A 23,864-nucleotide genomic window follows, 5' to 3' on the forward strand; every position below is an offset into this window, starting at 1 on the left:
GTAACAATTATAACAAATCTCATTTTAATACAACTTTTCTTCTGCCTCACATGTTAAATAACAGAATATATATACTACACTGAGCCTTTGTAGTGTCCTACAAAGATATCCATTTCTTGAACAGTCTTTTTCTCTGAAATGTCACCAGCTATCTCACACTAAGATAAATCTCTTCCTGAACTTGTCACTTCACTGACTCACATTGCAGCCCTGGAACTGACTCTGACCATATGTTCACTTTTCTTTTATTTTTGGGGTCCAGAGGAAGTGTATGTGTTGGGGACAGGGGGAATATTTGAGTTTCTAAACCTTCTAGTATCCAGTGGTTGGTCAGCAGAGTTGTCAATTAAACTGTCTCAAAACATGAAAGGTTTACTTCTGGGCCTCTGCCAAGGCAGGTCTTGAACCTCCTGGTACTGGGAGATGTTGTGACAGGTCCAGATTTTCTTTCACCATGTTGTAAATATTGAGTCACAATACTTGTCACTTGAGCTATCCTCCTATGTTGATGGTCTTATCTGGACCAGATGGAAGCTCTGTCCCTTACAAGGCCAACAGAGAATAGCTGGCATATTCATGATCTTGGCCTATTTTGTGATCTTTCTGACTTAGAAGACTGGATTTCCCCCTAACCCACTGGCAGGTTGAAGGCAGGGGCAGCCTACTAGCCTGCCCCCGATCTGTCTGAAATTTTTTGGGGGTCGGAGGAGGTGTCAGGTGCCCCACCCATCCTTGGGCCAATTAATGGCCACTTAAGGACCTCATCCCTCCACCACCAGTATTTTACCCATGACAGGGGGAGGCTCATGCCATGCAGGAAGCCCGTCAACTTTAGCTATGCAGGCTGATGTTGGGCAACGGGTGTAAATCTCCTTTTGGTGGGGGGGGGGGGGGGTGTAGTGACCTGGGTCCATCAGAGTCACTCCGCCCAAAGTCATTCCCCCCACTTTATCCATCCCCCCTGGCCTTGTGAACTTGGCCCCACTGCCCCCCCAACCCTCAGTCCAACCTGCCTCACCGAGGCCTCACTGCTCCTGCCTGGCGCTGCTGGGACTACAGAACTGCCAGCTATCTGATTGGCTGAGATTCTCTAAGGCAGGTCTTTGTCCCAAGAAAGAGGAGAAAGCTTGCTTTAAAAGCAATTAATGCCTCTCCCAATGATAAATTGCTGCGGGGCATCAATCGGAATCACAGATGGGCTCCTCACTGACTTTTGAGCTGGAGTTTGGGTGGGGGATGGTGTTGGGATGAAGATCAAAGCAGCTAGTAAAATCCAGCCTAGAATGACAGTAGGAATGGACCAGAAGAGTCAAGGCAGTTTGACCGTTAATGAAACTGTAGCAATATTTGGGGATTCTAAGGTGGAAGGTATTGTTTGTAATTTTGAATGTAAAACTTTCAAACACCTTTCATTCTGAAATCTTTTTTGTGAAAATTCACGAGCACATTGTATTCCTGAGAAATCACTGTTTACCCAGCAGCATCCAATGTTTACAATTTTGGTTCGAAGAGACAACCCTTCTTATCTGTAGTTCCATTCTGCTATTTGCCACTTTGATCAAAACCATGCCACACAGAATTGGATACCTTAATATGGAAGACTTCTAACACTAAATAAAAGAGATTTGTCCAGTAATGACAGGTCCATTTTGATATTGGGTGCAATGTCCCAGTGATTTTGTTTTTGTTTCAGTCATGCTACTTCCTTGTTAATCACCATTTATGAGAGAGAATTTCCAACCAAGATAATCCTTTGTCTATCTACAAATCTCTTATCAAACTTGCTAAAAACTCATATAAATGTCATTACTGTTTAAATATGAGTAGAAGAATGCTCCTTGGGGCACAGTATTAAGGACACATTGAAACTGGAATCCTTCGTGCTCTCTTTTCTTCCCTGCCCCTGTATTTGATCCTGGCTCCCCAATTACACACCGTCTGAACCACTTGAACTAAGCCACTTGTGTCATCTTGAGTGTATAGCATTGGAACATGAAGGGTTAGTGAACAAGTTAGTGTGCTTTATGAAGGACTTCTGCCTCTTTGTTTGACATAATAATAGGACCTTCTTTCGTCTTCCTATGCTTTTTAAAATCAAATTGTCCAAATAGGCTCCCTGGACTGTACTTTGTGAAATCATGGCGCCAAGGATTTTTCTGGCATCTTCAATTCCTTTCATTGAAATATACAGTGCTGTACATAAAATGTAAAAACAAAGGCCCTTGTCATTCTACAAAATGAGGGCAGCCATACCTAAGGAGGTAATCTATGGTTCTTTTCTCTAATTCATCTGTATGGTCATGTTGGTGGGACTACCCAGACAGAATTCTTATCCCTTGGCAGAGCTTGATTTGTGCCCTCCTAAAGGCTTTTGCTGAAATGCTATTCCCTTGTTAATCACCTTTTGAGAGGTGGGGATATCCAACCACGCGATCTGTGATTTTTTATGGAACGTTGTATTTGGATATCAAGCTTCCAAAGGTACTCATTTCTTTTGTATTTTGACCCTCAGGAACCCTTTGAGAATGATGATCAAAAGTGCTGTTGGTTCTTCTAGGAATTGTTGTAGAGGTCCCATATTTCAATCTAATGTTTCTCCTGTTTTTGGCTTCACATAATGAATCTGTGGAAGAAGAGAAGCAGTTACAAAAACATTTGCATATCCTAACTTGGAATAAGTGGAATCAATGGAAATTAACAGGATTCAAAATAAACTTAATGGAGAAATGAGATTCATTTTAGAAGCACAATTTGAGAAATATGCAACTCATTTGTGTCTTTTTAAAACCCTTTCAAAAAAAATATGATGGCTCTGTCGATTAAAAATATCATTAGCAAAATTACATCATAGCTATGTAGAGGATACAGAGGTTTGCTGCTGAGTGGCCCTATTCTACATAAAACAACAGGTCACAGATGATTAGCTTTTAGTTTTAGAATTTTCTATTCTGCTGGACTTTATCAAATCTTATTTATTGAGAAGCTATAACTGACATGTGTGAATTTGATGAGCAAAGGTTGCATTTTTGCTTTACAGTAAAGCTCTCAAACACACCTACTGAAAATAGGTTTCTCACAGGTTTTTTGTTACTTTTAGAATTGCTGTGTGTGATGGTTTGTGAAAACAAAGCACTGGCATTTGTGTCATTTTAAATACATGTGGAATAGTTCATAGAATCAAATCAAGTGACAAAAATACCTGCATATTTTTGACCAAACTATTGTAAATGGTAAATATAAATGTCTTTATTTTGCAGCCTTTAACTGCCCGCTTATATCATTTCATTTATACCGATAGCAATCTGATCTATTCCCTCCTCCTTGGTAGCTCCGTTCCTGCCATGTTGAAAATTTCCAGTCTTGTGGTATAAGTTAAATATTACATACGTTTTACAGTTAATTTTTATTGTTGGCCCCAGATTCAATTCCATGGCTGGATAGCACATTAAAATTAAATTAAACATAGATGTTTGCTGTCTAGTACTTAATTTGATCAACATAACTTTAAAAAAATTATTGGTGCTCTATTCTGGCATTCTAGCTGTGTTAGAGAATAGTGTGATGTGGGCTTGGAACTATCATTTCTTCACACAGTAAGTTTCCAGCATTAATAAGCTGCTAGGAAAGGTAAACAGCACAAGTGATATTGTCTAGAAGGGAAACATAATAAGGGAGCACTCACCATCAAGTGGTATGTTTATCGAGCAGTATGCGCAGAATTTTGGAAGCAGATTTCCTGGTTGTCCTTCTGATTGACTGATATAGGGTGTGGGAGAAGAACCTTTCAAGAGTGGGACAGGCCAGCACATTCAGGTTTCTGATCTTGGTGAAGGCTATCAGGGGAGGTGTTGGAAAGATATGCCATGCTGTTATTTACCTTTGAACAGCTGTTGAAAGTTTTTGTATGCCTGCACTCTCGGTTTGGAAATGATCTTCATCAGAAAACAGGAAGAGAAGAAACAAAGTTTAACTGGGGAAGATCATTTTATTTTAAATTATGAACTTTGTGAACAGACGTATGAAAGTATCAACTATACGAAAGTGGCCGAGTAAGCCACTGAGGGGGAGGCAATGGCGTAATGGTATTGTCGGTAGTAATCTGGTGACCCAGGTTCAAATCCTGCCATGGCAGATGGTGGAATTTGAATTCAATTACAATGAAACCATTGCTGATTGTTGTAAAAACCCATCTGGTTCACTATGTCGGAAGGAAATCTGCTGGCCTACCTGTGACTGTAGACCCATAGCAATGTGGTTGACTCTTAAATGCCCTCTGAGCAAGGGAAATGAGGGTAAATAGATGTTGGCCTAGCCAGTGATGCCCACATTCCATGAATGGATTAAAAAAAAGCCACTCAGTTGGATCAAATTACTACAAAGAAAATTCTGGTACAACTAATGGCCAACAATGTTTAATCTCTCTGCAATAAGGAACTTTCATTTGATAGAAAGCTAGAAATGTTCACATGTGAGAAATATATGTGTTACAATACTCCACCAATATTGGATTGCCTCCGATCGGCGCCCCCGATTGGGGGTGTGCTGCCATTTTACGTGGGTGGGCCGATTAAGGCCCACCCAGCGTGATGTCCGCTCGGAAGCGCTATGTGCTCCCTGTGCAGGCCGGGGGGTTTCCATCAGCTGGGAGTGCGTTCTTTTGCGCATGTGCGCAAAAGTACACACAGATCTCCCTAAGGCTAAGTGCTGCCTTAGGGAGATAGGCTCTGATTTAAATTTTGTAATACAAGTGATAAAAAATTTCCCTGACATGTCCCCTTTTGTGACTCTGTCACATGAGTTGGGACATGTCCATAACTTTTATTGAAACCTTTAATAAAAATTTAAATACCCTCATGAAACCTCATCCTGCTTGTGGATGAGGTTTCACTCTTTTTCTGAAGCCCGCCAGGACTCCTGGCCTGCCTGCCAACCTTAAGGTTGGGTGGGCAGGTCCATTAATGACTTTAATTAATTTTTCAATGGTCTCAATAGGCCATTGACAGGTTGGCGGGCGCACAGCTGACTCGGCTGCGCTCCTACCGCCCTGAAAATGGGAATGACGCAGGGTGACGTCGGGAGTTCCACCTGACGTCACCCTGCATCATGTTACGTGTCAGCGAGCGGGCCCTGCCCCCACTCACCGACCGGAAGACCCTGCCCAATAATTCAGAGACCTGGACTACTGATCTAGAGATTGTGGGTTTAAATCCAGGAAATGTGGATTTAAGAATTTGAATTTAGTTTTAAAAAGAATTTGGACATGAAAGCCTGACTAATGTCAGTAAAATAGACCATGAAGCTATTGGACTGATATAAAACCCAACTGATACAATTAAATTACTTTAATCCAGTTATGGCCTGTTTGTAACTCCAGTACCACATCAACAAATTAATTATTTAATTAATTATCTCTTAATTATCCTCTGAAGTTGCCTAGCAAACTACTGTGTATAAAATTACTAAAAGGCTGATTTCAGTGATTCAAAAAGCAACCCCGCCACCTACTTCTCAGTTCGGGATGGGCAATATTTCTAGAACATGCACATTGGAGAACAAATTCATTAAGAAAAATGTCAGAGAAAACACTTTTCACCACCACTGAACATCTCAAAGAACTTTACAGCCAATGAAATATTTTTTGAAGTGTATTCACTGTTTAATATTTCATCCAAAAGACCGCAGCTCTGACAGGGTACTCAGTACTGATCTACTTGATTTTTTTTCACTTAATCCCTGGAGTGGGACTTGAACTCAGGACCTTGTGACTCAGAGTTGAAAGTGCTACCCATTGAGCTGTGGCTGACACAGCTCATGTAAATGGCTATTCTCTGTGACCTTAAAGTGAGAGCATTACTAGCTATTTTTGAGGGTAGGGGATCACAATCACACCAGCTCCCATTCTCATATTAACACATGCACCACTCCCCAGCAGGGCCCACTGAATAATGATCACAATCACTGATTTGCTTTCTTTAATTCCTTCTGCCCTTGTCTAACTACATGAAAGTGAAATGCTGAGATCAGACGATTCACAAATACCATTTTATCTTATTCAGTGAGGAAGATCTTCATTGCTTACCCAGGAGGACAGCACTCACTAATTGGGCAGAATCTTCCCAGTCCCACTGAGGCAACTTTGACTGTGGGACCAGGAGTAATATAGAATGGTAGGGCTCTAGAACGGGAGGGCTTTGGGTTGGTGGGCTGTGAGTTCCCACTTCTGGCTGATCTTGCCAGAGGCGAGGCAGAAATGGCAAGGCTGTCTGCCTGGCAGTGACAGGTAACCACTTTGCATTTAATGCCTAATTGTGGGCAGATTGGGGACACTGCTGGCATCTGACCTCAGTAGCGGGCAAATTATTAGAATCAATTCTGAGGGTCAGGATAAGCTGTTACTTAGAAAGGCATGGATTAATCAAGGACAGTCAGCATGGATTTGTTAAGGGAAGGTCATGTCTGATTAATTTGATTAAATTTTTTTGAGGAAGTAACAATGATGAGGGTTGTTGTATGATTTTGGATTTGTCTGCATGCCATTGTACTGTAAAGGTGCTCAGCAAAGCAAGGGTAAGCGTGGGACTGGAGAATAGCACTGCCCACAGTATGATGTAAAGAGTCACACGGTAATAGACTGAGAGAAAAGTCTAGAGAGAACACTCTGGAACCTTCCTGCATTGAGACAATAGTTCCATGCATGACCATACATTGGATCTGTAAATGTTTAAAGGTTAACAATGAAGGGCTCTTTTTTAAATGTATAAGTCTTAAGATCTCATCATTGAGACATCACCACCCACCATAATACAACATGGTTGGCAGCGGTGGGAGATCAGCGCTATTAGCATAGTACCACATGGTCGGCAGTGGTGATCACTTCTACAAGATTTCACATCAGAGATAGTACCATAATCTGACATGGTGATCCACAGTGATATGAAAGTTGGCAGCTAAAAGCATGAACCCAGGACAGCATTCAAAGGTGCGAGGAACTAAAAGCAGCTGTAGCCTAGCCAGACAGATGTGCAGCTATGAAGCAAAATTTGAAGAAAAAATTGAAGAAGCTTTGCACAGACTTAGAAGTTGAGGAATTCACCAAAGTGAGTGGAAGCCCATTGCAAGACCCCTGGATGGCACAGAGCAAAAAACTGCTTAGATCACAAGATGGGTGAGCAACACTAGAAAACTCGCAAGACCCTGAGTGCACGAGATGGTGAGTAAAAATGCAAAGAAAGAAGCTGTACTTATATTACTGCTCAGCATCCAGAGGGCAGCTAAAAGAGAGCTGCAAGTAAATAACAAAGGTTTAGAAAAAAACCACCCTGTAAAAATCAGCTGGCAGAGTCAAAAGTTTAAGAAGAAACGCTGCAGAGTAAAGAGGAAGCTGCTTAAAAAAAAAAGTTACCTAAAACAAAACAAAGGGCTGGCAGTGCAGAGGTGAAAAGTGCTGTAGCTTTAAGTTTAATTTAAAAAAGGCTGATCGCCGAATGGCTGAGCAGTCTCCCAAAGCACAGAGTTCAAAAAATAAAACCTGCAGAGGTAAGAGAAAAAAGGCAAGAATCGTCCAGAAAAGAAATTCTCTTTAATAGTCTAAGCAAAGAAAGCCCAGGATCATCGGCGAACCTGCCAAAGGCAGAAAAGTGCAGGAAACTCATAACAAAGGAACCAACCAGCTGCAGAGACTGTCTGAGTAAAAAAAAAACAGTTATGCACTGACAGCTCTTAAAGAGACAACACAATTTGAAGCAGTAACTACAAGAAAAGAAAACAGCCATGGACAGAAAATTGGAAGAGACCCTAGAGAAAGGACAACTACATCAAGGGCAACAAGAGACACCAGAGAGAGGGCAACTCCTCCGAGGGCAAGAGACCCCAGAGAGAAGGCAACTCTGCTGAGGTCAACAAGAGACCCCAGAGAGAGGGCAACTCCTAATAAAGTGCCAAGGGCAACAAAAGACCCCAGAGTGAGGGCAACAAAAGACCCCAGGGAGAGGGCAACAAAGACCTCAGAGGGAAGACAACAAAATACCCCGGAGGGAGGGCAAGCGGAGACCCCAGAGGAAGGGTACCAAATGAGCCCAGAGAGAGGGCAACTGAAGACCCCAGAGCGTGAGGTAACTCAACAGAAACAAAACATGCAAAAAGTAAATGAAGCTGTTCTACAGGAAAATGTTCACATCAGAGCTGAACTGGAAGATTTGAGGTGCAAAATTCAAGCTGAGTATATACTTTTGAAAGTGCACGATAAACTGAGGCCTTTAATGAGCCAAGCTGTTCAAGATCTGAACAAATAAATTTCAGAGATGACACATAGGTATCAGGAGGAAATAACAACCCTCAATTGCACAGTTGGCAAATCAAAGCAGGAGTTGGGAAAACTCAACCAGATGTAGAGCCAGGCAAAACAGCAGGCAGGAAAGGCAAGCAAAGAAGTTGTTACCCTGAAAGACTCCTTGAAGAATCAATAAGTAGCCATGGAAAAACACGAGGAGCTAAAAAGGCCATTGAATATTATTTCAGAAAAAGCTGTGTTGGAATTATCAGTAGCAACAAAGCAATGCGCTGAAGCTCAGAGTGAGTTGGCGAGAGGCCAACAAGAAAATGAACGGTTGAAGGAACAATTGATTGTCCTTCAAGATCAAATGCAAAAGGAATGCGTAACCATTCGGTAACATTAAGAAATGAAGTCTGCCTTAAATGGCAGAATGGAAGCACAACAGAAGAAAGTTGAGGAGACTATGCTAAATTACAAGAAAGCTCAAGTGTGCTTTGCAAAACAAAGGAAAACCTGTCGAAAGACCTTCACATGTTATAAGAATCCCTCAGGGCAAAGTTTATTTTTCTGGAAAATTATGAAGAGAAGCAAAATGAATGTAATGTCACTCTGAGCAAACTGAAGAACAAGATGGCAGGGTAGACTCAGCAATGTTCAACATTCCAGGAGGAAGCCGAAAGCTACAAGAAACAGTCTGAAGAGCTGAAGAAGCAGTTGAATGAAAAAGAGGAGGATTGAAAGGAAAAGCCGTCGAGCTTTCAAAGCTGTGAGCAGATAATGAAGCCATGACTTGCACAATTACAGAACTGAAATGGGTTAAGACTTCACCGGAGACAGACCTGACCAACAGTGAAACCAAAATGAAAGACATGGACAGTGTTCTGTTGCAGGCAGAAAAACAAAAGACAGAAATGAGATCAGAAAATGCAAATCTGTCACTGAAGTGCAAGGCACTGGTTGTATCAGACATGCTGAGAACCATTGAGCTGACTGAAAAGATTCATAAGCTTGCAAAATGGTTTGGAAATAAAACAGCAAACAAATGTTTGGCTGAGATTGTGAAACAATTGGGCGTGAAGGTTCCATTTGCAAAGCGTATATAAGTCCAGCAAGAACATGGCAGACACCATGGAAAAAGAAAATTCGCATCCACTCTAGGACCGAATGGAGTGCACATTCCTCTCAGAAGAAACGGGACAAACCAACAGCATCTGTAAAGAGCAGACAAGTTGTTAATAAAGAGAAACACAACTCAAAGGAGCACAAAAAGTAGAGGTAGCCAAGTGCCAAGCGCAGAGTACTATTATCATTCCTCCAAATGTAACAGACCAAGATGTGGAAGAACTGTCAAGCCGCAAGACCATCTAAATTTATAAAGTCAGAGACTTGAGGTGGGGGGAGAAGAGATAGCAAGTAAAGATTGTATTCTAATACTCCATTGGAAGGGAGGAAAGTTTTATTTGGCGAAGAAAGGAGATGTTGTCTGATATTGTATGTGCCAACATTCCATTGTAATGTAAAGGTGCTCAGCAGAGCAAGACTTAACATGGAACTGGAGAATAGCACCACCCACGGTATGATGTATAAAGTCACATGGTAATAGACTAAGAGAACAGTTTAGAGAGAACACTCTGGAACCAGCCTGCATGGAGACAACAGCTCCATGCATGACCATACCTTGGATCTGTAAATAATTAAAGGTTAACAATAAAGGGTTCATGTTTAAATCTACAAGTCTCAAAATCTCATCGTTGAGACACCACTACGCACCATGTTATAACAAGGACAGTGCAGTTGATATGGTCTACATGGATTTTAGCAAGGCTTTTGACAAGGTCCCATATGGTGGACTCATTTGAAAAAAAGGCCATGGGATCCAGGGGAATGTAGCAAGCTGGATACAAAATTGGCTCAGTGGCAGGAAACAAAGGGTAATTGTTGATGGATGTTTTTGTGACTGGAAGGCTGTTTCCAGTGGGTTTCCACAGGGCTCAGTACTAGGTTCCCTGCTTTTGTTGTATGTATTGGACATAAATGTAGGGGGGATGATCAAGAAGTTTGCAGGTGACACAAAAATTGGCTGCTAAGTTGATAGTGAGGAGGATTACTATAGACTTCAGGAACATATCAATAGACTGGTTAGGTGGGCAGAAAAGTGGCAAATTGAATTCAACCCAGAGAAGTGTGAGTGCATTTGGGGAGGTTGAATAAGGCAAAAAATTACACAATAAATAGGAGGATATTGAGAGGTGTAGAGGAAATGAGGGACCTTGGATTTAATGTCCACAGATCCCTGAAAGGACAAGTTGATAAGGTAGTTAAGATGGTATGTGGAATCCTTTCATTTATTTGCCGAGGCATAGAATATAAGAACAGGGAGTTGATGCTGGAACTATATAAGTCATTAGTTAGGCTGCAACTTGAGTATTGCTGAAGAATGAGACATGTCGAAGCATTTCATCTTGCACTCATCTTGCAAGAATACCAATATAAGGGGAAAACAACAATTTATACTGTATTTGAAGAGTGTGCTGATTGGTTGCACCTGTTTCAGCTAAACAAAGTAAGTGACAACCATTCGCTGACTCATTCCTCAGGACAATGCCTTGACCAATCAGGGTCAAACTCCTTGGTTTAACTTTCAAACAATGCTTGGCAGCTAACTGTCAGTCATCATCGCTGGTGCATTCTTCATGGCAATGCCTCTACCAATCAGAGTCCACTTGCCAACCAATCAGCACCCTCTTCACATACAATACAAATTGTGTTTTCCCCTTATATTGGTATTCTTGCAAAATGTCATGATGAGTGCAAGATGAAAGGCTTTGACATGTCTCTTTTTTCAGCAACACTCAAGTTCTATGCTACCCAAATGATTATTTATAACTTGAGTACTGTGTGCAGTTCTGACCACCTCATTACAGAAAGGATGTAATTGCACTAGAGAGGGTGCAGAGGAGATTTACAAGGATGTTGCCAGGACTGGAAAATTGCAGCTAAGAGGAAAGATTGGATAGCTTGGGGTTGTTCTCCTTGGAACAGAGGAGGCTGAGGGGAGATTTGATTGAGATGTACAAAATTGTGAGGGGCCTGGGCAGAGTTGATGGGAAGGGCCTCTTTACTTTAGCAGAGAGGTCAGTGACTAGGGGCTATAGATTTAAAGTGATTGTTAGAAGGATTAGAGGGGGAGATGAGGAAAAACCTTTTCACCCAGAGGGTTGTAGTGATCTGGAACTCATTACCTGAAAGGGTGGTAGCGGCAGAAAGCCTCAACCCAATTTAAAGGTGTCTGGATATGCACCTCAAGTGCAGTAACCTGCAGGGCTACAGACCAAGTGCTGGAAAGTGGGATTATGCTGGGTGGCTCGTTTTTCAGCTGGCGCAGACATGATTAGCCAAGTGGCCTCTTTCTGTGCCGTAAACTTTATATGATTCTATGATTCCATCTTCCTGGCTGTGGACATTCCCTCTGCTGAGGCCATAGCCCAACAGGTGCCTGGAAGCAGTTTATAGGTACTGGTCGGGGTGGGGGGGAACCGAGGGGTTTCCCCTCCACAGTGATGGCCTGGCAGCCGTGGCCGCAGTTAATTTTTACAGAATTGAAACGTCTTCACAGTGTGGCTCAAGATGGTCCCCTTGTACAGCGGCAGAGGTGCATCTGTCAGTGAGGCTGCAGTCCCGCCAATGTTACAGGCCCTCTGATTGGGCCTTCAGTCTCAGGAACACGTGTGCTTTTCCTGATTGGACGGCAGACACAGCGGCAGCCAATTAGGTGGCTGCCTCCATGCCTCCATTGTGCCTGGGGTGTGCTGCCAGCAACTGCAGGGTCAGGACCCAGAAATGGTCCCAACCCACGTTCATTTTTAAAGAGCTTAAGATTCACCAGTGTCCACAATTACTGATTTGTGTATAATGCAGATTTTTAAAAATTCAAATATTTTATTTTAGGGCCCTGACTAGTATCATAAAATAGGATGTTTCCTAGGCAGGGGAACAAGGCACAAGCAGTGCTCTTTGCTAATTCTGCACACTTCTATTTTTTCTTATCCCTTGAGTGTGTTAAGTAGAATTTGAGATTGAACTTTTATAACCATGGAGCAACGAATGGAGGAGGTGTTCTCTGTTCACACTGAAAATTTACTACAGCATGTATTAGGCATTGTAGAATTCTCCAGAACCCCTCCTGAGACCAAAATATCTTTTCCTGAGGTGTAGTGCACAAAATATCCAAATGGGGTCTAATCAAGGTGCTGCATAGCTAATGCATAGCCACCCCTTGAAAAGCTTCTATTCCACCTCCACCTCACAGGCCTAAAATATTAATTCTGAACGTGCCTACTGAATTTGCTTTCTCTCCCTTTTTAAGGCAGTGCATTCTGGATCACAAAAACTTGCTGAATGAAAAAATGTTTTCTCACGTTTGAGTGTTTAATTTTTGTCAGTGACTTGTTGATCTTACATGAATTTGAGTGTACAACCAAGCTGTGAAAAATGCAGCAAAATACCACAGCTTTAAATTATTTAATAAGGCAGTTAGAAAAATATTTAACATAAATCTGTATTCTTTTTTATAATCCACTTTCTTTTCACCAGTTTTGTTAATTTATTGATGCTGGATTTTTTTCCCCTTGCAGGCACAGTACGGAAACTACCAGCAATAGGAAACAGCTGATTGCCATCTCTGAAACAGTCATGTATACACAACATCCTTCATTGATTTTTACAGACTAAAATGAAGCATGGACTGTCATATTTCATTTTTGAGAAGTAGCTCAAAGCAGCTTCTGGATGTTGTAGAAATGTTCATTCTTTTCATGGTGAATAGTAACATTGCACTACCGATGACAAGCCAATGCGTAATTGTTTTAGACTTGGTGCTGTGAATATTGTATGTTTTAAATTGTTGCACTGTTGTACAATTGCATCTGTTTGTTAATAGGATTTCAACCTAATACTAGTGCACTTCCAATGGTCCACCATGGATACATAAGATGGTTGGTTTTATAAGTTTGCGGGTGCTCTCTGAAACAGCGAATTGTCCTGTGGATTTAAGCACTTGTGTGTTTATACTAAACTTTGCACTAAGATTTTCTTCTTCCATATTAAATGCAGCAACCAAGTATTGGATAGCGATCACTAAAAGTCCACTTGTGTTTCCAGCAAAGTCTAATTGGAACGCAACATGTTAAGTTGTACATTGAGGAAGCACATTGTCACCTTGACCCTAAAGCATAGGTAAATTACATTCAAGACAGGATTTAATTGTCAGAGGTAGTTGCTATTGGTGCATTAGATTTCTATATGGAAGGCAGTTAATTCTAAATTTAATTCCTATCACTTGTCTGCAAATTGATATTCATAATTCATCACAATTTGTTTTAGCAAATGAAACACTCAGTAAGTGCCACTATCACTTGAATCAGGTGAAACTGGTATAAATGTCAATACACGGAGAGTTATGTGGAATGATAATATTGGGGCCATTAGAAGAAAAACATATAAGTGTTAACTATCAGTACATTTTCAAAGTTTATATGATAGTGTTCATAATGAGAGTGATGTATACGTGAAATAATATTTACAGGCATTTATTTGTTCTAATGTGGTGTTTGCATAACATTGCCTCAAACATGATTTTTTAAAATACCACAGTTGTATCTAATAACTTTGTATTTATGAGTGCAATTGTTATGTAACTGAGTATTGAAAACAGTGTATGCCAATATGAACAGATAATGTTGATGAGCCCACAGTGACTTCTACTTTTAAGCTCTAAAAATAGTTTTCATGCTTACAATCATTTTGTAGGAGCTGTACAACAGCTGAGGAATCAATTTTGATACACAAATATTTTCTGTTTTTGTAGTTTATCTTTGTTAGCAGCTTGTCTTCAGCATCTTTTAGGACTTGGCACAGACCTAAGGAGTGTATTAGTTCTAGATTAAAAACAAAGCATTGCTACAGATGGCTTGGTGGCCACTGACTTTCTTCCATGAGAAGACCACTGGGTTCAGTTCCAAGTTGAATGCTGTATGTACGAGTTCCATCATTTGCCATCAGGGCTCTAGGTGTAGTGGATTACAATTATTAATTAGTTAACACTAATTGGAGGGAAGAGCCTGACTATCTGTTAATAACAGAGCAGTATTGGCAGCAATTATTAAGAAATCTGTTAACTGGACCATACTATCTTTCAAACCAGAAGGTCCTGGAAACCTCATGGGGCATGGGTTGTGGTGGTGGGGGGAGGGAGAGGGACGGGTGGGTGTTGGGTGCAGATTGGGAACATTTGGAGTAAAGTTTGATAAGTATTATAATAAATGTATTATATTTACATTCATTTTTCATTATCGATTTAACCAGAAAAGTATGTCTTTGTTCTAAAAAGTACTCAAGGGAGTGATTCTAAAACACACAGTCCAAAGTCAACCATTTTGTGTAAATATTAAAAGCATTAATTCCAGAGTGCACCAGCTTGTGTAACTGGAGAATCTTTGTCCAATGTGGGAATGTAAGGACACTTGATTTAATGAGCACTGATGGTTATACTGTTTGCTGTAAAATTTGTATTTCAATGTATAATCACATGGACATTTTGCGTTTCATTTGTTGATAGAGCCAATGTTGTTTTTTTCGTCTTGCTGTTAAACAGCCAAATAGCTAAAATACAGATTGTACTGTGACAATCATCTGCTTGTTTTCAAGAAACAAAAAACTTGAGATTTTAGTAATACTGAAATTTTTCGATGAAACTTGTTGTAATGTTATATGTTAAGTCTTTATCGTCTTATCATTATCTAAAAACACTAAACGTTGAGTAGATGTTTGTGCACCTCTATAAATTGAGGCAATTGCTGTTTGAATTTAGTGACCAAAAGACGTTGAAGTTGTTGTAGGTACAAGTGAGTTGAATTGTCTTGCCTGTACTAGAAATTTTATGTTGCTATTTAAAGTTGTTACATTTTAATTTTAAAAGGAATCTAATAAATTGCTGCGTTGATTATATTTTTAATGTGCTGTTCGCATGCAAATATCCATCGAATAGGATTGTTTGATTACTTGATCAGTCTTCTTTGCAAAACAAGACAACTGGCGATTTTGTAACAAAATTATGAAGTGATAATCTGCTAGATTTCTATAAGGAGATGTAGCTTGATAAACCCTGCAAGTGGCATGGAATTTGTGTGGATTATCATTACTTTTAATAGCAGTTTTATTGATGGTCTGAATGCTTGTTTTGATTCAAGCATAACTGCTTAATGTGTGGTAGTACTAGATATTCCAGGCTGCAGTGGTAAAAGTTCAGAATTTTGATCAGGAGCCCTGTAATGACACAGGTTCTGGAAAATTGGGGACTGATAGGTTCTAGAATTCCTTGCTATGTGAAGTCCATTATGTGCTGTAGAGTAATGTTTATGGTTCTGGACTACCAGTCATGAGTTCAAATTACAACATGACAAGTTCGGAAATTGAATTCGATCAATCAAGCAAATTGTTGGCTGGTACCAGGATAAAATATCCACGAAAGCTGCTGTTCTTTTTTTTTGTTTTAAATTATTATTCATGTTATTCATTTTAAAAATCTGACTGTTTCATTCCTGTCCTTCATCAAAGGGGAGCTGCTACCCCTACCTGCTCCAGTTCCGTATGATTGACCCACATAACCTCAGGGCAACTAGGGATAGGCATTAAAATTGGTTTGCCAATGTTACGCATATCCAGAGATCAAATAAAAGCACAATTAGGATGATCAAGCATCCTAAACAGTGGATATTTGTTCAATCTCCAAAATATGAAAAAAAATCAACATTTTATGGTGTGGGGAAGAAAAATTATGCCCCGAGCAATCGAATGCTCTCCTTGCTTTGCTGAATATAATGTTGCACTATACCTTTGGTGGTTATTCATCTGTCACTGCACAACAGATCTGTTATCACTCACATCCTGACAGAAAGCATTTGAAAACAGAATTTCAGTTTGTTGTCTACTTTGAAAATGTTATTGTATGTAATCTTGTGCCACAGTGAGTTGATTCTAATTGATTCCAAGTAGAGTCTAAGGCTACTATGTTCTTCTATCCAATAAAAGTTCAGCTCTGTAACTCATTGTTCACAATTTAGATTCTTAAGCCCTAAAATCATTCATGTTGTTCCTCTTTGAACTCTCTCTTTAGTTTAATGATATGGCACCCTGTACTACACACCATATTCCATATATGGCCTCGCCTATGACCCATACAAAGTCGGAATTCCTTGCTTTGGGTTATAATCAAGTACTTGATTAGCCTTGATTATCAAAGTGAACAAAAAAGATATGTTGGCTAAATAAGGACTGCTGCATAAAGTTGATCTTACAATTGTAGCTTGGCATAGATGAGGCCTGTATAATAATATAGCATGTGTGCAAGCTGCCTTCCATAAAGAGATTATTACTACCATGATAAAGACAATTACTATACCTTAACAATATAAAATTGCTGTAAAATGTCTATGTATGAAATACTGTCATTTATATTCACCTTTCACACCTTGATCATGCCAAAAACATTTGTTTGTAGTATTGTAGATTTGAGTTTGCAATAAAATTATTTAGAAAATCTATACTTGTATATTTAGTTGGGTGAGGGTTATCACTGACCTATTTTTGAACTGCACAGTCTAGGTTTTGGATGAGCTTTTGGAAGTTCATAGACTATAGCCCGGGTGCCAAATGCCACAAAAAAATACTGCCAGCTTGAGTGATTGGTAAAATAAATATGTGTTAACAACACAACCCTTTATTAATATGCAAATTGACCAACATATTCAGGGATTAAGAGATACACTGTGAGGGGAGAAGCTCTAGAAGTTGCAGCCGTTTTTTTATTCTTTCATGGGATGAGCATCGCTGGCAAGGCCAACATTTGTTGCTTATTCCTAATTGCCCTCGAAAAGGTGGTAGCGAGCTGCCTTCTTGAACTGCGGCAGTCCATTTGCTGTAGGTACACCTATGCCACTCCACCACTTGCCACACACAAACGGCATCTCACCCTTACCCTCTGTCTTATTTTTAAGAATTTACTGGATCTGTACCTATTGGTTAAGTTGAGTTATTGAGGGTAAGTATCTTCAGCAACGTAATAATTGTTATTCCAGCACCTATCGACATCTCTGGTTCAGGAACTGAACAATTTAAATTGTTTACTACCTTGTAGTAAATTGATCCTGAAGATTTAGAAATGTGAATTTAGAAAAAGATCTATGTTACCTTTCTGTCTTTTTTCCCCTCTCATGACACAATAATTATTTCTATTTCTGTATTTCTCTTCTTGTACCTGATTTGAATCTAATCCACCCCTCCTCTGTTTTTCCCCCATTTCCTTTTCTATGCTTAACCTTCATTGGTTAAGCGATACACTGTTGGTCCCGTCGTTCACCAAGGTCCCAGATGCCCCATTGCCCTTGTCATGCTGTTACCAGGTCACACAAAAGTTTCCAGGCTGACAGGAATGGAGATAAGTCTAACTGGTCGTGTCATGAGATACACCACTCCAGCAAGAACCAGTTGTTCTGGAACTCACATTTATGGCAGTGCTTTTGTTTTTTATGCATGATCTTATGATGAAAATCCAAAATCATGGGGTTTGCTTTATTCAAATTGAATCCTGTATTTTAATTTCATTTGTTAGTTTTTGACCTAAACATTTTGTGAAATCTATTATAAACTTCTGTTTCATTGAAATTAAAATGGTTTATTATGGGCAAATTTGCAATAAATCCTTGTCCTTTTCCTCTTGGTGGTTAGAGTTATGTGAAGAGCTAGAACATCAATACTAAACCATTGGGACTGGAGTGCTTCATCACCCTACTGAATATAATTTTAATTTGATTTGGTAAATTTTCTTTAAAGGTTTGGCTTTTGTTATAGTTGATTAATGATGTCACTTTGAGATGGTGGGGAGGGAGGGGTGCACTTCTTACCTTTTTACTTGATTGATTAAATGTGTCAATCATGGTTAACATAAAAGATTTAGAATGCCTATATTGTGAAAGAAAGGAAACCTGAAATCTGGCCACCTGAATTAGTAGAGAACATGGGATCATTCAATATCTCAAAGTGTAAAAACAGGGCAATGTTTCAGTTGATAGTGGTGTCATCAGTGCTCAGTATAGGTCTTGGGATGTGTATACAATGTTCACTGATTGTAGCTATGTAAAGACTCTGACCCCCAGTTTACATGTTGGCAACGTATGCAATGTTCACTGTTTTGAGCGGTGAATGCTCTAGTCTTCAGTTTAGGTGTTGGGATGTGTGTACAATACTCTATAATTTGAGCTATGTAAATACTCTGCTCCACAGATTAGAATTTGGGTGTTTGGGATCTGTTTCCAGTTTAGTTGTGTACCATTCTACCTGGTTTTAACTCCGAATATTCTGGTCTCCAGTTTGAATATTGGGATGTATGGACAAAGCTGTTTGATTTGAGCTGTGTAACTTTTTTCCAAAATTATACTTTATTAATAAAATTTACAAAAACCTATTACAAGACATTAAACAATGTGCAAAAAACAATTAGTTTCTTCCAATGCTGTATGTTATTCCTACGTGTACAAATACAGTTAATTTTTACAATATTCATAACATGTCAAACATTCAGCCTGAGGGGTACTCTGCTCTTCACAGTAGTTGAGTGCATGAGGCTGTGGTTGTACCTGGTTGAGCTGTACCTGGGTGTGGCCAGCAACTACCCTGCCCCACAATGTTTAATAAGGTGTGGTCAGTACAGACCCCACTCCTTGATGGCCATGGGCATGGGCATGGCCAGCAAACACCCACCCCCTCAGTGTTTGTAGGTATGGCCAACTGCCTCCCCGCCCCCCACCATTGGTAGTGGGTGTGGCCAGCAGACCCCCCAGTGGTTGTGGATGTGACCAGCAGACTGCCACCCGCAACCCCCACCCCGCCCCGCCCCGGCCAGCAGACCCCCCAGTGGTTGTGGGTGTGGCCAGCAGACCTTCCAGTGATTGTGCATGTGACCAGCAGACCGCCCCCAATGGTTCTGGGTGTTGCCAGCAGACCTCCCAGTGGTTGTGGGTGTGGCCAGCAGACCCCGCCCCCCAGTGGTTCAGGGTACGGCCAGTAGATGCCACGCCCCCTCATTTGTTGTGGGTGTGGCCATCAGATGCCCCGCCCCCCACCACCTCCTTCCGTTGCTGTGGGGTGAGTATTGGGAGGTGCGGATTTTGTCCAAGGTTCGGGTTTGGGAGTCGTTCCCTTCTCCCTCCTGGGCATTGGCGCTTTCCATCTTCCTTCAGCTCTGATGTTGCTGCTAATATCCGCCTTGAGAACGACAGGCCGCAGGTGAATCCCCGGGCTCGCGTTATAACCCCGCCCGGCTGTGGGCCTCAGCATTGCCCTTGTGGGGAGTGAGCCGAGAAAGGGGCGTGATTAGCTGGCGACCCATGCAGCTGGTGCAGTCAGTGTTGTTGTCCGAGCTTGAGGAAAGTTCAAAGCCATTCTGGAATATGCTTTTAATTCTTAAAAGTTTATTTGATAAAGGGAACATTTTTTAACCCCTGTTTTTTAAACCATAACAACATGGAAGAGGAAAGACCTGTATTTAAATAACGTCTCGAACCTCTTCAGGCATTTAACACAACTGCTCAGTCAGTGGCTGCTTGTAACTGGAAGAAATTGAAATTGGGCAGGAAAAGGACTAGTTTCCCAGTATTTGAGCTTTAAAGTTTTCTTGTGAGTGGCCAGGTCTTTGTAGCAGTAAATGTGGGGATGACCAAGTCACTGCGGTTTGTTGAATTGGTTGGAAATATTCGAAAACCTAGAGCCTTAATTCGGGAAGTGTATTGTTGAAAATGGTTAATCAGCTATTGTTTGATACATTAAAAAGGTAGAATTGACGAATGGCTGTTGAGCCTATCAAGCTCACCCCTTGCTAAGTTTTTAGCACCTTTTTTGACATCACGGTTGCAGAACTGGAATGAGGTGAGAAGAGCATTGATAATCCCCTGAAATCATGTCTCTGCTAGAGATGCCCTTAAGCAGTGAGCAGTTTGATGTCTGGAACTTTTACAGTGACAATTCCTAAAATACTGTGTCATATCTGTTAAATTACCAATATATTTAAATCCCTCCATGGCCTTGCCTCGCCTCCCCCTGTCTCTGTTGCCTCCAGCCCTGCAACTCTCTCAAACCTCTGCGTTCCTTAATTCTGGCCTCTTGCACATTCCTACTTTTCTTCACTCCATTGTATGCGGCCGTGCCTTCAGCCTAGTTCCAAAGCTCTAGAATTCCCTCTCCTTACCCCTCTACCTCTCTGCTTTCAGAGGCTCCTTAAAACCTAGCTCTTTGATCAGGCTTTTAGTTATTTGTTCTAATATCTTTTTATCTGCCTTGATGTCAAATTTTGTTTGATGATATTCCTGTGAAGTACTTTGTGGTGTTTTGCTATGTTAAAAGTGCTACATAAATACAAGTTGTTACTGATTTTTAAAAATTCCTCTTTGTCAGCCTACCATGTTCATAAGCCGGATCTTGTCACTGGGAAAGTGCATTCCACCGCAGACTTCTGTAGAAGGTGTTTGGTTATGCCAACATGTGGCATGTAATCTTTTGGCATACTCTCATGCCAACAACACTTCATTACGAAGTTTCACCGTAAGTTGTTTGAACTACGCTAAGGCTCGAGGCCTCCAGAAGAAGAAAGAGCTTTCTGAAAAGAAACTGGTAATATGGATCAGCCTTCATTCTTAAATTTAACATGCCATTTAAAGATTTTAACAGATATGCATTTAGACGATGGGAAAATGAATTAAATTAGCCTTATAATGGCCTAACTTTTGTGGTCAGCAGTCAACGAATGGCGGTAGCCATTTATTATGATTTTACTTGTTCACAGACTCCAAGTGGACTTTTGCATTGGAACTTGTGGTTATTAGAGAGTCAAACAACGTGGTATCCTCCACAGGAGACCTGGGGTCTGTGTCTCATTAAGCAATCAATTTGAAGAATCCTTACTGAAACATGCAGAGTCTAAACCAGAAACTTTAAGCTAGAATAGTTAATGACAAATCATGCACAGAAAGCAAAGTAAAGAAAGGGACAAATATGGGATTAGGAATGAGAGATTTTTTAAAATATCAAATTAAAACGAATCTCCAGCAAATATAAAAAACTAAAGGAATGAGACTCTGCACTTGTAGAAGTTAACTTTGTGCCAAAGAGGTTGTTTGGTAGTAAGAAAGATTTATCACGCTGTTAACTTTGAATAGAAAAGCCCTAACTTTTTTCTGACATGTTTAGATCTCTAGTGGGTAAGTCCTGCAATTTCATGCCTTTCCATGTAGTTGAATGCCAAGTCTCTTGGAGAGGTACTAGTGTAACTCAGCTTCAGGAAGGCAGGGCAACTTGGACATCAGTTTTCTGATTTCAGTGTTTAACTGTGCTTTTGCAGATGCCGGAAATTGCTGGCTAATTTACCTCTTAATAATGGTGAGTGCTCGTAGTTTCACCATTGTTATTACTGCAAATTCCTGGGCATTGTTTATGACCACCTACACAAATTACTGACAAAAGTGAGTGCCCACAATCCAGTAAATGTAAATACAGAAGATTGGAAGCATTGTCAACTGATAAGGATAGTCTTGAACTTCAAAACCACATAGACATGTTGGTGGGTTGGGCAGACAAGTGGCGGATGAAGTTCAATGCAGAGAAGTGTGAGGTGATTCATTTTGGCAGGAAGATTGGAGCGAGACAGTATAAAATAAAGGGAGAAATTCTAAAGAAGGGGGGGGGGCGGGTAGGAACAAAGGGACCTTAGTGTACAATAATATCATAACCCCAAGCCTTGGGTTTCTCTTCCTTGTGCTCAACTTTGGGGGTTTTGTGAGCCAGCAGGGAATGGTCTTCTTTCCAATCTTTGTCCAGCTTCTTGGTCAGCTCCTGTGCCTTGTCTCGTAAATGTACATAAGTCATTGAAGGTGGCAGGGCATGTTGAGAGAGCAGTTAATAAAGCATATAGTATCCTAGGTTTTATTAATAGGGGCATTGAGTACAAGAGTAAGGAGGTCATGTTAAACTTGTATAAGACACTTGTTAGGCCTCATCTGGAGTACTGTGTCCAATTCTGGGTGTTATACTTGAGGAAGGATGTGAAAGCATTGGAGAGAGTGCAGAGGAGATTCACAAGAATGATTCCAGGGATAAGCAACTGTAGCTGTGAGGATAGATTGGAGAGGTTTGGTCTCTTTTCCTTGGAGAAAAGAAGGTTGAGAGGAGACTTGATAGAGATATTCAAGATCCTGAGGAGTATGGACAGGGTAAACAGTGCAAAACTGTTCCCACTTGAGCACATCAAGAACTAGAGGGCACAGATTCAAAATAAAAGGCAAAAGAAGAAGAAATTATGTGAGGAAAACTTTTTGCACCCAGAGGGTGGTTGGAGTCTGGAATGAACTTCCTGAAAGGGTGGTGGAGGCAGGTTCAATTGAAATATTCAAAAAGGAATTTGATTGCTGTCTGAAAACAAAGAATGTGCAAGGTTACGGGGATAAGGCAGAGGAGTGGGATTGGGTAGAATGCTCTTTCAGAGAGCCAGTGCAGACTCAATGGGGCCGAAGGGCCTCCCTCTGCACCATAAAGATTCTGTGATTCGGTCACAAAAAGGAAGTCAAGTTTTATCACTTTTTGATGAGGGACTTTATCTATATGGTTAGAGTTTTTTTGCTCTTTAAGGAGGGAGTTAAAAAAAATTGGGTTTGTAATATTATTTATAGTCATAAAACTTCTTTTCATTTAGACCCGGTACTTTGTGGATCAACGTAAAGTCAGTGTGTTTGGCGGGAGAGGCGGTGATGGAACATGCACTTTCCACAGTGAGCCGCGCAAAGAATTCGGAGGACCTGATGGTGGAAATGGAGGGAATGGAGGACATATTATTTTAAAAGGTAGAGTATAGATCTGTGGGTATTGGTTGCCACCCAGGAGCACCCATTATTCATTAATGAGCCATGATTGAGAGTGTCTGCAGGCTGTTTGACCCTGGAGGGCTTGTAACCATGCCTGATCCTAATGTGTACACAGCTTCTTGCAAAGGTTACTGGATAGTAATAAAGAGCATCTTGGTTGATTTGTACCCTCTTTCCCCACCACCCCCCCCCTCCGTCTCCTGGGTGCTGAGGTTAATTGAACCGCCTATGCTGTTGCTGTGACATAAATTTGCTAATACTACACACATTGGATCTGTTGGTATGTCTCAGGTGTTCACTGGATAAACCCCCAGCTGTTAGAAAGCTCCTGAAAATTGGTGTCTTTCAAGAAACTGTTGATTCTTTATAGTTCCACAGGGCAATAGTGTTTTAACTAGCTTGTCGATGCTTTTGTGTATTTTTGTAATTTAAAAAAAAAATTAAAAACTGTTTGTAAAGAAATAAGATTTTAAAAAGCTGTCGTATGAAGAGTGCAGCTTGCTGTTCGTTTTGATTTATCTGTTTTGAGTTGTTTATCATAATTATATTGACAAAATAACCATTATGCCTAAATGATCATTATATGTCACGTACATCATAGCAATTTTGTACAAAAACTGCAATCTACT

General features: G+C 40.6%; 1 protein-coding gene across 4 annotated transcripts in view; it reads left to right on the top strand.

Moving 5' to 3' along the window:
* The window catches only part of mtg2 (mitochondrial ribosome-associated GTPase 2), a 60,916-nt gene that overhangs the window by 29,397 nt on the left and 7,655 nt on the right, over positions 1–23,864 (top strand). Inside the window, exons 1-3 of one of the 4 annotated variants that reach the window (XM_078555048.1) lie at positions 19,465–19,612; positions 20,777–20,992; positions 23,067–23,214. In XM_078555048.1, the coding sequence (XP_078411174.1) occupies positions 20,783–20,992; positions 23,067–23,214 (358 nt within the window). In that variant the 5' untranslated portion in view covers positions 19,465–19,612; positions 20,777–20,782. Of the gene's footprint in view, positions 1–19,464; positions 19,613–19,903; positions 20,003–20,776; positions 20,993–21,514; positions 21,758–23,066; positions 23,215–23,864 lie in introns of those variants that run through there. The other 3 variants (XM_078555047.1, XM_078555049.1, XM_078555050.1) reach the window with 3 other exon arrangements.

The sequence above is a fragment of the Cetorhinus maximus genome, chromosome 13, assembly GCF_964194155.1.
Source record: "Cetorhinus maximus chromosome 13, sCetMax3.hap1.1, whole genome shotgun sequence".
NCBI classification, from domain to species: domain Eukaryota; kingdom Metazoa; phylum Chordata; class Chondrichthyes; order Lamniformes; family Cetorhinidae; genus Cetorhinus; species Cetorhinus maximus.